The 16954-nt window shown below is 42.1% G+C and overlaps 1 protein-coding gene across 11 annotated transcripts in view; it reads right to left on the bottom strand.

Annotated features, from left to right (window-relative positions):
- PALM2AKAP2 (PALM2 and AKAP2 fusion) overlaps nucleotides 1-16954 on the bottom strand; it is a 499465-nt gene that overhangs the window by 273032 nt on the left and 209479 nt on the right. For all 11 annotated transcript variants that reach the window (XM_067040975.1, XM_067040972.1, XM_059072223.2 and 8 more), the window contains one exon: nucleotides 3663-3743. In XM_067040975.1, the coding sequence (XP_066897076.1) occupies nucleotides 3663-3743 (81 nt within the window). The remainder of the gene's footprint in view (nucleotides 1-3662; nucleotides 3744-16954) is intronic.

A 16954-nucleotide genomic window follows, 5' to 3' on the forward strand; every position in this document is an offset into this window, starting at 1 on the left:
GGTTTCCTAATCACTGGGGTGTAGCAGCTAATATTTCAACATTTTCTTCATTGCCTTATAGAATTTGCTTATCATTCATATAAAAAGTAATGATATTCCATGTTGTAGAGTTACTATATAGCCCTAACTATTGCAATTAGGAAATATATTAGTCAAATATACAAGTATCAAGATGATTACACTGCAAAATTTATTTGTTTTGACAAGAGACCAGTGAACCTGTCTAAATAATTCATATCGCATTGCATGAGAATAAGCATCCAAAGACTCTTTGATAATGAGAATTATATTTTAATAAATATAAAATCAAATTCTAATGCTTTTCCATTTAACTTTGCACTGAGAATAATTTTTCTTAGAGCACATCTGGAATTTTGAAAAATGCTAAAATAAATAACAATTCCTGACATATTTCTTAATATTTTCTACTTCAAGGAACTAAGAATCATCACTGTGGCACATCTCCACATGGTCCAAACTTTCCAGAGCCCATGAAAATATACTTAGACTAAAAGGGACAGTGATGATTGTGACGTCTTTCTAGACAAATTATTTCATTTGGAGGAAACAGTGTCCTGGAGAAAGCATGGTTATGGAGACAGTGCTGGGGTTCAATCTGGCTCCCCCACTCAGTCTCCCTGTTCTTGGGCAGATTACTTGATCTCACCAGTTTGTTTCCTCACCTGTAGGATGGGGAGAGTAGTATCTACTATGTGGTCATTATTAATATTCTTTTAATTTTTTTTTCTTGTGGTACGCGGGCCTCTCACTGTTGAGGAGCACAGGCTCCGGACGCGCAGGCGCAGCGGCCATCGCTCACGGGCCCAGCCGCTCCGCGGCATGTGGGATCTTCCCGGACCGGGGCACGAACCCGTGTCCCCTGCCTCGGCAGGCGGACTCTCAACCACTGCGCCACCAGGGGAGCCCTACGTGGTCATTACTGAGGGGATGTATTTAAAGGCACGTATTGGGCACTGAAAGGAAATGATGACTATTATTGAGAATGGACACGAGGATGACATGGCTGCTATGCTGCCATCAGGAAGCTGGCTGAGTCTCCACCAAGAGCTCACGGGGGAACTATAACCTCAATGAATTTACTACCATCCAGGGGTGAGGCTGCCAAGCTCCAAACAATGATCTCAGGGAAGATGACTCAACATTATTTAAGGTCAGTCAACAGTTAACTGATTTAAGGTAGAACATATTCATTTCTTGTGCCTGAAGTGATCATCTCTCTCAATCAGGCACCACGCTCCTTATTATGAAAATAACTCTATCTTGGGGAGGATGGACTCAGAATAAAGAGAGGCAGACTCATGAGGGCAGTGTCACCTGCATCACGGTGAGGCCAGTGACTGTCCTTACCTTGCCGCAGACGCCACTTCACCTGAGCAGAGACACTTGGGATCTCTCAGAGCTGGGGTCTCTCTCCAGGGTAGCACCCAATAAACCACCTTTGCAACCTCTGAGCTTCCATTTTTCGTTGTTCTAGGCTAGTGGTCCACCCTTACTACAGAGGTCTTCCCCAGCAAGAGAAATTATAATGCACTGGTCTCCACTTATTAAATTTCCATCATTTCCAATCCTTTCTCCCCAGGTATAGCAAGGTAACCTTGGTGAAAGTGCTGGGTGTTCCCTTAAATAGTCAATCTCAAATTGTGTGAAAATTTTAGCAGGATAACCATAGAGAACTATCTTATTCCCTTGTTTCTAAGTCTTTGAAGGAATCTCACTGCTTCCCCATGCAATACTAAGTCATCTGTACCGTTCTGTCTGTTGATTGGATGAATGGATGAAAAATGGACAGATGGAACATGAAAAGAATATTGTAACACTGGACTGGATCCGCAATGAATGAATCCTTGGTATCTTATTTGACACCCAGAAAGATGAAAGGTAAGACAAAAGAAACTTGATCTTCTGACATACATTTGTTGTCTGACTTTTGATTCAAGGAATGCAGAAGCAAAGAACTGCATTGAGCTGAAAGAGGAAAGAGTCTGTCTAGTCAAAAACAGCCTCTTATTCTTTCACTCTTCTTGTTCATAAGCTCACCTTTTAAGCAAGAATTTGCTGAGGTTTAATACATTTTGGTCTCTTATAAGGAGTGAGTTGACTATACTCTGAGCCAGAGATCCAGCTCTGTCCAGATTGACCTTGAACAATTCACTTGGTTCTATTAAGTGTGTTTAAGCCTCCCCTCTCTGTAAGAAGAGGATGCTAACTTTAGCCCTCAATCCTCCTTCAGGAATGTGGTAAGGAAAGAGTAGTGGCGTACAGGGTAGCTGCAAGCTTCCTACAAAGAAAGGTCCATAAATGGATTTACACGATGAGTAGAAAGAAACAGGCAATATTCTCAGTATCGTGCTGCCATTCTTCCTTTAAAACACCTTTCTCTAGTTCACCTTAATGGTGAACTAATAAATATGTGAAGCAGATTTAGGTCATGCTGCTGTTTATTTTTTTATTTTAATAGATCTTTATTAGAGTATAGTTGCTTCACAATACTGTGTTAATTTCTGTTGCACAACAAAGCGAATCAGCCATATGCATACACATGTCCCTACATCCCCTCATGCTGCTATTTAAAATCAGGAACTCGCTTTCTGATCATTTTATTCTGAGGATTCATTCAGCACAACCCCGTCTTCTAGAAAGGAATGGGAAATGCAACCATAAACGTTCATCTTGTTCAAAAATAATCCACACTTAGCATCACCTGGAGAGTCAGCCCCACCTTCCCAACTAGCCCTCTGAGCCATGCAATTTCTGTACATGTAATGTCACGGCAACTTGGTTTGAGCATGAGAGGGTTTTTCTAAAAAAGCCCAGGAGCGGTGAAAAGCAAGCAGCAACTCCCAGCTGGCCACTGGTCACACTATTCTCTGAGCCTGCAGAAAGCAACATGCTGCAACCAGTGGAGTCCTTGTGACAGTGACAGAGCTTTCTCCTGGGTTGTCATCAATTATGATGCTTACGTGCATTATGTTTTAAAGAAAAATAAATAAATAAGCATATCTCTCTCTCTCTCTCTCTCTCTCTCTCTCTCTCTCATGGTGCAATGGAAACGAATCAAGTCAAATCATTTCAATACTGTCTTTGACAGTGTTCTAACAGGACACTTTCAAAATTGTTAAAGTAGAAAGAAAACATGTGAATAACCTGAAGTGCACAGCACTGCTCATTTATCAGACCATACTGCTCTTATCTCCCTTTTCTCCAGATCAAGAAAGAAAAGATTAATATTTTTAATTTAATAAAGAGCATGTTAAATGTATCTTTGGGAACCTCTGTATACACACACACACACACACACACACAGCATCTATGTATTGGAGACACAGCCCTGGAACACTGCCTCACCCACCATGTGGAAATTCTCCTCCAATTTCTATATATAACCACCACAGTTCACAGGCACACACACCCCCAACCCATCCACAGGCACCTATCAGCTCATCATGCTTGCAGAAATTGGAATGCTGTAACAATGCCCTGAATTTGAGAAATTCACAAGCCCAGAGATGGTTTCCTGACAATGAAAAAGGGCTGGTGCAGCCCGCGGCGGCACCTCCACACCAGGGCAGGCTCTGCCCAGCTCTCTGGCGTGTGATCTGCATGTCTAATAACGGAACAGGTTTGTGGGATCAGCCGCTTACCTTGGAATGCTGCAGCAGAAGTATCTGCTCGTCTAGCTCTTGGCGCTTGCCTTCTATTTCCGTCTGCCTCTTTCTTTTTTCCTTGAAAAATAAAAAGAGAGAGAGAGAGGCTGTAAGAGTGGGTGGGTGTTGTCTCCAGGAATTTGAAGGTAGGAAGCAGCAGCAGCTGTACACATCTGTAGAGACCCTTCCAGAGATGCTGGGCACACACACCGTTGTCACCTGCCCCTCTGTGTCTGGGCGTGTTGTAAGCAGCAGTCTTCTCTTAACATGTCTGCTGTGGGCTCGGTGAGTGGGAGAAATTCTCTTCACTCAGTCAAGCTGCAACAATTTAATCCAGAAGAAAAGGCAGCTTCTACACACACACACACACACACACACACACACACACACACACACACACACGCACACGCGCACACACACAGAATCATGTTCTGTGCAGTGTTAATTTAGAGACAAAGAATAAAAATGTCTCAATTGTGAAGACAGAGGTTGTTATCAACTGCAAAGATGATAGAATAAACAGTGGGAAATTCTGGGGTTAGATTCCTGTTATCAAAATACTACATATAAATAATGCAATGCAATTTCAAATTCTATAGGACAAATCATCCAGTTGGACCTACCAAACAATGCAAATTGGATGGGTGATCTTTGTTTAAGTTCATCTTGGAGGGAGCACTTCATGTTGGGAGGGCTTGCTGAGGTTACGGTAAATGTGAAGTCTAGACTTGGTCTGCCTGGGTCCACCTCCCAGCTTTTCTATTTGCTACTTGTGTGACCTCTGACGAATTCTTTTACCTCCCTGGGTCTAAGTCTTCTCTCGCATAAAGCGGAGGTAAGAATTGTACCTAAACCATATGGCTGGGGCATGGATTAAATGAGATGATATATGTAAAGGACCTAGAACAATGACCTGGCACACAGTAAATGCTCAATAAATATTATTTGCCATTACACTTAAGGTCACATGTTTACTTCTAGGCAATGCCTAGAAATTGGTTTTAAAGGGATGTATTTCCCTTGTATTCAGAGCATAACTGCTCCACTGGAGTGTATGCTTAGTATTTTTCTTCTCTATACATCTCCAATATAGACAATAAACATCACATAAAAGTGATTAATTTAAGAATAGAAAGGATTGCCCTTATGATAGCTTACTTGTTCAATGTTTTGTTTCCAAAGTGCACAATGGGGTGGTTTTTTGAGACATTTACTGCAATGGATTATTTCCCTTTACTCACACATGCAGGGGAAACTTGTTGGACAAGACTTCATGACATTTTACACTACAACAGCCAAATCCTGGAGAAGACAATAATGTAAAAGCCTGGTTGCTCTGCTCTGTGTTAAGGGAAGCTTTTATTTTATGTAGTTGCTATGTTTCTGGGGATGTGCTTGTATCACTGCTATTCAAATCAACATAGTAATAATTTATGTGATAACCAAGTTTTTCTGTGTAATGCACAGGCTTTTAAGAAATAGTAGCTTATAATCTCAAGCCACTGGGACATAATATCCAAGTCAGGGACATAACCTCCCTGGCAAAGTGAGGCCTGAGGACATTTTAGGAACTTACTATTTACCAAAGAACTCCAATCCATGGTGCATCACTGATGCTGCTAATCCCAGAGGATGTCCAAGAACACACAATATACGGCAGCAGATAGGAGAAGTGAGGACCAGTGGGAAAGCCCACCTATCCATCAACTCAAAGGAATGTAAGTAAGTGCAGCCACTATGGAAAACAGTCTGGAGGTTCCTCAGAAAACTAAACATAGAATTATCATACGAATCCCACTTCTGGGCATGTACCCAGACAAAATTATAATTCAAAAAGATACACACACCCCTAAGTTCATAGCGTCACTATTCACAATAGCCAAAACATGGAAACAACCTAAATGTCCATCAACAGGTGAATGGATGAAGAAGATACGGTACATATATACAATGGAATATTACTCAGCCATAAAAAAGAATGAAATGATGCCATTTGCAGCAACATGGGTAGACCTAGAGATTATCATACTAACTGAAGTAAGTCAGAAAGAAAGACAAACCCCATATGATATCACATATATGTAGAATCTAAAATATGGCACAAATGAACTTATCTGCAAAACAGAAACACACTCACAGACATAGAGAACAGACTTGTGGTTGCCAAGGGGGAGGGCGGTGGGGGAGGGAAGCATGGGGAGTTTGGGATTAGCAGATGCAAGCTATTATATATAGAATGGATAAACAACAAGGTCCTCCTACTGTATAGCACAGAGAACTATATTCAATATCCTGTGATAAACCATGATGGAAAAGAATATTAAAAAATGAATGTCTATATGCATATAATTGAGTCACTTTGCTGTACAGCAGAGACTGTAACAACATTGTAAATCAACTCTACTTCGATAAAAAAATAAATAAATAAAAAATTTTAAAGGTACCAATGACAAAGCAAGGACCTCCAGAACCAGCCACTATCTCTTTATTCTAGAATTTCTCAACAGTAGGTTTACTGGACTTTATCTTTCATTCCCACGGTCTATCAAGGTACGGAGTTGTCCTATATTTAAATCCAGAATCAAAACATAGTATGTCGGGGACTTCCCTGGTGGCACAGTGGTTAAGAATCCACCTGCCAATGCAGGGGACATGGGTTCGAGCCCTGGTCCGGGAAGATCCCACATGCCGAGAAGCAACTAAGCCTGTGAGCCACAACCGCTGAGCCTGCACCCTAGAGCCCACGAGCTACAACTACTGAAGCCTGCGCGCCTAGAGCTCATGCTCTGCAATGAGAAGCCACCTCAATGAGAAGGACGCACACCGCAACAAAGAGTAGCCCCCGCTCGCCGCAGCTAGAGAAAGCTCGCGTGCGGCAACGAAGACCCAACGCAGCAATTAATTAATTATTATTATTATTTTTTTGTGGTATGCGGGCCTCTCACTGTTGTGGCCTCCCCCGTTGCGGAGCACAGGCTCCAGACGCGCAGGCTCAGTAGCCATGGCTCACGGGCCCAGCTGCTCCGCGGCATGTGGGATCTTCCCGAACCGGGGCACGAACCCACGTCCCCTGCATCGGCAGGCGGACTCTCAACCACTGCGCCACCAGGGAAGCCCGCAATTAATTAATTTTTAAAAGAAGAATAAAAAAAACCCCATAGTATTTCACGGGTACAAGATGCTGATGACTCAGTAATTCCATCCATGTTAATTGAGTGCTGTGTGTGCTACAGACGGAACGTTGTGTTCTCCCCAAAATACGTATTTTGAAACTTAATCCCCAAGGTGATAATGGTATTAGGAGGCGGGTGGGACTTTTGAGAGGTGATTAGGTCATGAGGGTGGAGCTCATGAATGAGATCAGTGCTCTCAGAAAGAGACCCCAAGAGAGCTTTCACCCCTTCCACGATGTGAGGACACACCAGCAAGACAGCTGCCTGTGAGCCAGGTGCAGGCCCCCACTAGACACAAAATTGGTGGGTGCCTTGATCTTAGACTTCTAAGACTTCTTAGAACTGTGAGAAAAAAATTTCGGTTGTTTATAAGCCACCCAGTCTATGGTATTTCAGTAGAGAAGACTGAATGGACAAAGACAATGTTCTAATTACAGATCTGGTCGTTTGCAAATCCTTCCTAGGCTTTCCCACCTCTGAGCCTTTGTTCATATAAAGTTCTAACTCTGCACATTGCCCTCCATCATATTGGTGAACCATGACTTGAACAGAAGAAATATCACCAGATGGTACAAGCGGGGAATCTTTATATGAGCAGACTATGAAGCAAACTATGAAGACAGGCTAAATCTGGCCCCCTCCTGTGTTTGTCAATGAAGGCTCATTAGAACACAGACAGGCTCATTTATTTATAGATTGTCTACAGCTGTTTTTGTACTGCACCGGCAGCACTGAGTAGTTGCAACAGAGACTGTATGTCCCACAAAACCTAGAATGTTTACTATCTGGCCATTTACAGGAAATGTATCCCAATTCCTATTAATCCATCCTATATACCAGTGCCAGATAATGTTCCTAAAATGCCGTTTCACCGTATGACTCTCTTGCTTAGCACCCTACAATGAGGTTACGTTGTCCGTGTAATAAAATCCAAGCTTCTTGGCCTGGCATCCGAGGCCCTCAGAGGTCTACTCCTAGCCAGTCTTTTGAATCATCAATCTCTATTCCTAAAGGCAAGCCCTGCACCTGAGTTTTAGTTCTCTCCTCACTGTCCCTGGAATATGCAGTGTATTTCTACCCTTACTCACACGTTCCTTGGAAGGTGCTGCCCATTAATCTGTATCTACCTAATTCCTACCTTAGTTAGTTCCTTAAAGAACTAGCTTAAAACCTGCATCTTTCATGACCATATCTGTTCACAGTAGACCACCAATCTTTATATATATATATATACATATATATGTAAAATAGAATACTACTCAGCCATAAAAAAGAATGAAATAATGCCATTTGCAGAAACATGGATGGACCTAGAGATTATCATACTAAGTGAAGTCAGAAAGAGAAAGACAAACGCGATATGATATCACTTATATGTGGAATCTAAAATATGACACAAATGCACTTCTTTACCAAGCAGAAACAGACGCACAGACATAGAGCAAAGACTTGTGGTTGCCAGGGGGAGGGGTAATGGGGGAGGGATGGATTGCCACGATGGGGGGTGGGGGAGTTTGGGGTTAGCAGATGCAAACTATTATACACAGAATGGATAGACAACAAGGTCCTACTGTATAGCACAGGGAAATATACTCAATATCCTGTGATAAACCATAATGGAAAAGAATATGAAAAAGAATATATCTATATCTCTATATATATCTGAATCACTTTGCTGTACACCAGAAATTAACATTACGTTGTAAATCAACTATACCTCAGTAAAAAATCCATTTAAAAAATGTCTTAGGAGGATGCAACATTCACCCTGGGGTATGGTGGGGATGGAAGAACTAACAAGCCCATCCTGGCTCAGAGCTGTTCCCATCAGATTGGGAAGAAAAGGACAAATACAAATAGAATTGATGAGGCTCAGGACTAATAGGATCGAGAGGGTGGGGCAATATGGTATCTTGGCTTTGAGCCACACAGAGAGTGCTGGTGCAGGAACGGGCAACAGTGGGAAAGTGGTGCTTTCCCATTTATTCTGTATTCATATCTTCCCTGAGCAAACTCCATATTGGGTTGAAGATAGAAATCAAAGAGTTGTTAACATAGGCAACCAGGCATCCGTATCAGCATGTCCTCATCTGTGTTCTATCTGATGAAGACTCTGGCCTTAGCCCTGTCACAAGGACCCTTTTGCATCTAAGGCTATTGCAGGATTCTTTATGTCCCCTTCCACAGTGATGGAGTTAGGTCTTGAAATCACTCCTGACTGGACAAGAGGTAAGATGTGCTATCAGCCTGTGTACAGAGTTAGATGTGAGTCACAGTACAGCAAGTTCGAGGGGGCCACCATTGGCTTCCTGACCCTTGCTTGCTTGGTCCAGGCCATGCTCCTCACCTGGTGAGCTTGCTGCTTCCCAGACTTCTCCTTCCCTTAATCAAGGCAAAACCACAAGCTCTTGGGGGTTCTCTTCTCACTCCTCCTCAAATGTCTAAATGTAGACATTTAGCCTACATGATTTTTACTCTCATCAACTATACAACCTATACAATATCCGTATAGATAACTAGCAGATCTATATTTTCAGCCTAGATCTCTCCTTTGAGCTCCAGGTTCCCCTATCCAACTGTCAAATGTTCATATCCAGTGCCTCAAACCTAACCCTTGAGTCACCCTCTCGGCCATCCCTCCTCTCCTACTCTCACATCTGTTCCTTCTGTATTCCTCATCTCAGAAACTGACATGACCCAAGTTGGAAATCTGATTTATTCTAGACACTCCACTGCCTTAAAAGACCAAGTCCTGACGATACTGCTCGTCATTTTCCATGCTTCTACTTCCCCACTAGAACCTTTACTACAACTTTAATATTCCCTCCTTTATATTCCCACACCCCCCCACCACGTAGACTACTCCACATCAGTATATTGCACATGCTGTAGCGCTGAACTGTTTATACCCTCTTTCCATCTGGATTACTACAGTGGTTTCCTCACTATTCTTCCTGCCTCTGAGGCTTGGCTCTGAGCAAGTCACCCTCTGCTTTAGTGATATTCTAAAATGGAAATCTGACTACTTCCATCCCTGGCCTAAAATCCCAGAAATGTATCTCACTGCCTACAGTGCAAATAGTAAGTTCCTTCCCATAGTCAAGAGGGCCCTCTGTATCTCACAGTTTCATCTCAAGCCATGGCCCACCCCCCCTAATCATATGCTCCAACCTCAACATATGATCTGAAGTGTCCTGATCTGCCAGCTGGGTTCATGCCTTCCTGGTTTTGCTCTTACTGCTTCCTCTAACAATAATGGATTTCCCTCACTCCTTCATCTAATGAAAACCTTTTTCTCTTTGACAACACAGCTTAAATATCCATAAAGCTAGAGCTACCACCTGCCCAGTCTTTCTTCCATCAGAGAACCCACATACCCTCACTATAAATGGTGGTAGAAATGCCAGTTAGGATTAGGCACATATAGCCCAGCTCATTCCTGCCACCAGGACTTGTGTGTGATACAGGTTAGGATAATCAAACTACCTTATCTCGTTGCAGTAGGGACTGGTCCAAGGAGCAGCTAAAGGACCAAAGCAGAACCAAGAAGAGACATTTCTAGGAATAGACACATGAATACTGGGAGAGAAAAGCTCCCTTTTCACTAAGGTTAAGCTGGGATGATGTCTATCTGAGTGGCAATTTTCCCAAGCCACATGGAAGAAACACATCCATGCTGGAGAAAGGTTAACCCAAAGAGAGAAGTGGAGCTGGAAGACAGAGAAAGGAGGATCCAAGTGAGATTGTTTGAGTCCCAGATCTAGTTATGCATGAAGCCAGAACCATCCGTGGGCTTCCTAAATTATATACACTCATAATCTCCCTTCTGCTTAAGCTAGTTTGAGTGGTGTTTCTGTCACTTGCAGCTCTAAGAGTTCTGGCAAGTACAGAAGACTTCTCTGCTCCCTCCAAAGAGAATTCGTCACCCCCTCCTTCTTTCTTCCCTTCATGGGCTGTGGATCTTTCTACATTAGTACCTTGAGCACGTTAGGACTATATGCACTTAACTGTTTACACATCTTCTCCCTCTACCAAACTATGGGCATCTTGAGGACAAGGATCTTGGCTCATGCATCTCCAACGTCTAGACGGTTGCATGGTAGAGACATGTAACAGATACTCAGTAAGAATCTTTGAATGAGATACTTGTTCTCCTCCCATCATGTTCCTGTTTGTCCAGATCCCTCACTCAAATGCATCGTGAATTTGCACTCAAGATTTCAATGGCAGTAAAATACCTCACTGAAAACACATTAGCCGTCAGTCCACAAAACCAGAAGTATCCTTCTGTTGAAGATGTCAGCCCATATGGAATAAACTTTTATGGCTTTGCACAGAAGACAAGAGTTGAAAAATCTCATTCTGGGAACGAATCATGGAAAGCTCACTTGGGAGAGAAAGGCTGGGGGACGTAGAAATTCCAGGGAAAGCATAACGAGCTGACAGTAGCAAACTATTCCGGGGGAATGTGCCTCAAGAGACATCTGGAATGAAGTGATCTCAATCTACTAGGAAGATTTCCAGATCCTTCCACGATCTGGGAGGCCTAGCAAGCCACTTTCATCATCTTTCTGTGAATTATGTATTTTCCTGGCAAGTATTTTTCTGGAAGTATTGCAACATTATGAAACTGTAAACTCTTAGTGTAGTAAGGAGCCACCATATAGAATGGAGGACACTGTTCAAAGGCGGTTAATAAGTATGATGGGAAGACAGGTATCAGAAGTAGTTAGGAAGCCCATGTCCACCCTGGTGCAGCTTCAGGCAGACTCCCTCTTCTCTCCTGCTACCTGGGCTGCAACCCAGGCTTTGGGGAATGCAAAGGAGTGGCTAGGGGAGGTGTCCCTACTGAGTCTGCGAGAAACAGTGAGAGAAGCAAGAGGCTGAGCAGGGAAGGCTGTGAGAAGCAAAGAGACGGTGCTTCCTTTCCTGCTGAGGTCCACTCTGACTTGGGCTGACACCTAGAGCCCCAGGGTGCAGCAGTGCGAAGGAACCGGAAGACCTCCTCAAGGCATTATTGTCACTGAGACATCCCAGAATTTAGATGAGAGGGGGAAAAAGAAAATATGTTATGGATGGACCTAGAGATTATCATACTAAGGGAAGTAAGTCAGAAAGAGAAAGACAAATATCATATGATAGCACTTACATGGGAAATCTAAAATATGACACAAATGAACTTATCTACAAAACAGAAACAAACTCATGGCCATAGAGAACAGACTTGTGGTTGCCAAGGGCGAGGGGAGGTGGGGGAGGGAAGTATTGGGAGTTTGGGATTAGCAGATGCAAACTAGTATACATAGGATGCATAAACAACAGGGTCCTACTGTATAGCACAGGGAACTATATTCAATATCCTGTGATAAACCATAATGGAAAAGAATATGAAAAAGAATGTATATATATATATATATATATATATATATATATATATATATATATATATAAAACTGGGTCACTTGGCTGTATAGCAGAAATTAACACAACATTGTAAATCAACTTTACTTCAACAAAAATTTTTTTAAAAAGAAAATATGTTAAAATTGAAATATTAAAACATCTCCTCCTCCTATTGCTAGATAAAGGAAAGTTTGTGTCAACTTCTCCCATGGTGAGGTTAAGGCAATTGTGTGTCCCTCCCCATCACAAAGGCCTGTATGTGACTTTGGGCCAGCTGGTCCCTAGGCTTTGGCAATGCAGCACCAGAGAAAGCAGTAGAGTGCTGGAGATGTGCACAAACCAGACTGTTTTAAGTAGTTTGCACTTGGAAAGGGAATGGGGGATATGCTAGATACAGGGGGAAACTGAAGATGGAGAAGAGGAGAGATGGGATGACACACAAAGAACTGCAAGTGGTGGGGACAGTTTTGAAATTCAAGAATTTCAAAATAAAGGGGCTGAGATATTAAGACCAAAAGACCAGGGAGAGAGAATCTTCAGATATTTTATTGTCGCTTATGAAATGAATCCCCTTTGACATTCACTAAAAGATGCCAGTAAGAATACTGGACTTTTGTCTACTACACTGTTTCTTTGAACATGACTTCATGCTAAAACTGGATCACCGGAGTGCCAGGCTTTACATAGGTTACACTAAGAAGGAAGGTGACGTTTCGAGAATCAAGCTGTGGAAAGTCCACTTGCAAGTGGGGACCCAATGAGCTTTTTCTATTGAGGAATCAGAATGTCATGTCAGTTATGGTTGGATTATAATTCCCTGTTCAATGCTGCTGTAGAACCAATGCCATTTATATGTCTGAGGAAACAAAAGGAAGACAGTCGGTGTGAAAACTGAGGACCTGAGTGACCAGCTAGAAAACAATCAAAGAGGCGCCCACCCAGCTTAGTCCAATTGCCTGTCCAGCTAACTTGAATGCTGAATTGGCTCAGCAAGACACATCGCCATTAGGGACCAGTTATCTGATCTCAATGCCATTAGATATTAAGACCCTCTCTCCTGGCTCTGACTTCAAGGTCACCCATTATGATTTTGATTATATTCAGGCTTTGAAAATAGTTACCTAAATGGAGAGGTAACACTTGTTAAGCTCCCTGCAATGTCCATCCACTATGAAGTAAATAAACTGGCACTTGGGTTTGTAGTTGAGTGTATTAAAAAAAACTAAGTTCATATGTAGTTTTCTGATCTTACACAACTAAGTAACAGAATCTGGAGTCAGTTTAAAAGGCTTGGTCAAAAGGACAGGTCAATTAGATTTCTTGTAGTCACACTACTCTGCCTCGCCATGCACCCATCCAACCCTCAACATCACCACGTGGAGTAGAGAATTCTACAGCTATATTCATTCCTCATTGCTTAGTTTAGATCAGCATTTCCACGTAGGTAAATCCTCTTTTATTCACCTGACTACTTGGCCTTGAGCTTGCCATCCGTTGGTAAAAGAGGGAAGTGCTTGCTTTGTATTGTTTTTAAGAGAAATTATAAAGTCAACAGAAAGAATTTTGAATAGGAAAAGAAGACATTGGTTAGTTCAAACTTCACGACTGGTTTTTTTTGTTTTTTTTTAAATTAATTTATTAATTAATTTATATACTTTTGGCTGTGTTGGGTCTTCGTTTCTGTGCGAGGGCTTTCTCTAGTTGTGGCAAGCGGGGGCCAGTCTTCATCGTGGTGCACGGGCCTCTCACTATCGCGGCCTCTCTTTTTGCGGAGCACAGGCTCTGGGCGCACAGACTCTGTGGCCATGGCTCACGGGCCCAGCCGCTCTGCAGCATGTGGGATCTTCCCGGACCGGGGCACGAACCTGCGTCCCCTGCATTGGCAGGCGGACTCTCAACCACTGCGCCACCAGGGAAGCCCACGACTGGTTTTTGAAAGGATAATATAACACCTAAAATCTTAAGAAACACCATATAGAGATTGGATGTAAAATTGTTACTAATTACACCTAAAGTTAATAGTGCTAGTCTGTTACTGCCAAGTCAAATGCGTAACACAGGAGAGTTTCAGCTTAAAGTCTTTAGTAGATACTTTATAATGCATATGAATTACATCTTAAGGCTATTTTTATGGTCTGCCCACACTGTTGCTCTTTAAATAACTGTTTAAACATATAGCTACATTTTAAATTTAATGGTCATAATATCAAACTGTTTGCTAGGAGCGCTTCCCTTTAGCGGTCTTCTCCGGAGATCAAGAAGGAAAGCAGTCTGATACAGCTCTCATCAGAAAGTAAGATCTGCTTCTTGGTACCATATTGCTAAGCCCACTATGGTGAAAAAAAATGAACACTCTGTACAGGGAGAATGGTTGAGAGCTCTGCGGAAGTCCCAAATGCCAGAAATCATACAATCAGATTCACGCGCAGAAGGTAGTCTCCCTATCACCACCCTCAACCAATTGTGATATTCCCACCATGAAGCCACATTAGCACTGAACTGGGACTCAGGACACGTGCCTTCACATGGATGCTTTGCCACTAACCCCTCAGTGACTCAGACCAGTCCCTTATTGTTTCTGGGCCTTAGATTCGGCATGTGATATGAGCAAGTTGGACCAGCTTCGCTCTACGGTTCCGCCTATCTCTAGGATTCTGCAGTGCTAAGGAGAGCAACTTCAGGTGCTAGACAACCTACAAAATGCGAGAAAATATTTGCAGATGATGTGGCTGACAAGCGGTTAATAACCAAAATATATGAAAGGCTCATGCAGCTCAATATAAAAAAAAAAACCAAACAATCCAATCAAAAAATGGGCAGAAGATCCAAACAGACACTTCTCCAGATAAGACATACAGATGGCCAACAGACACATGAAAAGATGCTCCACATCACTAATCATTAGAGAAATGCAAATCAAAACTACAATGAGGTATCACCTCAACATCGGTCAGAATGGCCATCATCAAAACAATCTACAAACAATCAGTGCTGGAGACGGTGTGGAGAAAAGGAAACCCTCTTGCACTGTGGGTGGGACTGTAAACTGATACAGCCACTACGGAGAACAGTGTGGAGGTTCCTTAAAAAACTAAAAATAGAACTACCATATGACCCAGCAATCCCATTACTGGGCATATACCCTGAGAAAACCATAATTCAAAAAGAGTCATGTACCAAAATGGTCACTGCAGCTCTATTTACAATAGCCAGGACATGGAAGCAACCTAAGTGTCCATCAACAGATGAATGGATAAAGAAGATGTGGCACATATACACAATGGAATATTACTCAGCCATAAAAGGGAACAAAACTGAGTTATTTGTAGTGAGGTGGATGGACCTAGAGTCTGTCACACAGAGTGAAGTAAGTCAGAAAGAGAAAAACAAATACCGTATGCTAACACATATATATGGAATCTAAAAAAAACAGTACTGATGAAACTAGTGGCAGGGCAGGAATAAAGATGCAGACGTAGAGAACGAACCTGAGGACACAGTGGGGAAGGGGAAGCTGGGATGAAGGGAGAGATTAGCACTGACATATATACACCACCAAATGTAAAATAGATAGCTAGTGGGAAGCTGCTGCATAGCACAGGGAGATCATCTCGATGCTTTCTGATGATCTAGAGGGGTGGGATAGGGAGGGTGTGAGGGAGGCTCAAGAGGGAGGGGATATGGGGACATATGTATACATATAGCTGATTCACTTTGTTGTACAGCAGAAACTAACACAACTTTGTAAAGCAATTATACTCCAATAAAGATATTTTTTAAAAACAGAATGAAATATTTTCCTTTGCAGCAACATAGATGGATCTAGAGAATATCATACTAAGTGAAGTAAGTCAGCCAGAGAAAAACAAATACTATATGACTCAATTATATGTGGAATCTAAAAAATAACACAAATGAATCTATACAAAACAGAAGCAGATGCACATAGAAAACAAACTTATGGTTACCAAAGGGGGAAGGTGGGGCGGGGAATAAATTAGGAATTTGGGAGTTACATATACACACTACTATATATAAAATAGATTAAAAAACAAGGACTTACTGTATAGCACAAGGAACTATACTCAATATTTTGTAATAACCTGTAATGGAAAAGAATCTGAAAAAGAATATCTATCTATCTATCTGAATCACTTGGCTGTACACCTGAAACTAACACAATATTGTAAATCAACTATACTTTAATAAAAAATAAATTTAAAAAATGATGATAACAATAATAGCAACTAAGTTTATTGACTACTTGCTATGGGCCAGGCATTGTTCTAAGGATTCCCCTTCAGTTAATCCTCAGAACACTTTGAGGTAAGTACCTTTAATATCCCTGATTTTATGGATAAGAATAGTCAAGGCTAGTCTAGGGTGAGTAAACTTGTTCAAGGTCATGAGTCAAGAAGTAGCCAAGCAGGGGTTAAAACTGAGACAGTCTGACTCCAGAGCACTTTATCATGGACAGAGATGTGTTCTGGCTGTTAAGATTTCTATAGCTTTGAGTGAACTCCACACAGGACACATGAAACATATTATCTTGCCACCTTCACAGTCGAGTGCCAAAACTTCCCAGAACAAATGAGCTGTTGAAAATGCAAAATACTCTGATGTCAAATCCCTCCACTCTTAAAACAAGAGGCCTCTTACAAAATCCAGGAGCATTTCCCAATCCCAAAGAAATAGGTCGAGGCTGGGTTGGAA

The sequence above is a fragment of the Kogia breviceps genome, chromosome 8 (genome assembly GCF_026419965.1).
Source record: "Kogia breviceps isolate mKogBre1 chromosome 8, mKogBre1 haplotype 1, whole genome shotgun sequence".
NCBI classification, from domain to species: Eukaryota; Metazoa; Chordata; class Mammalia; order Artiodactyla; family Physeteridae; genus Kogia; species Kogia breviceps.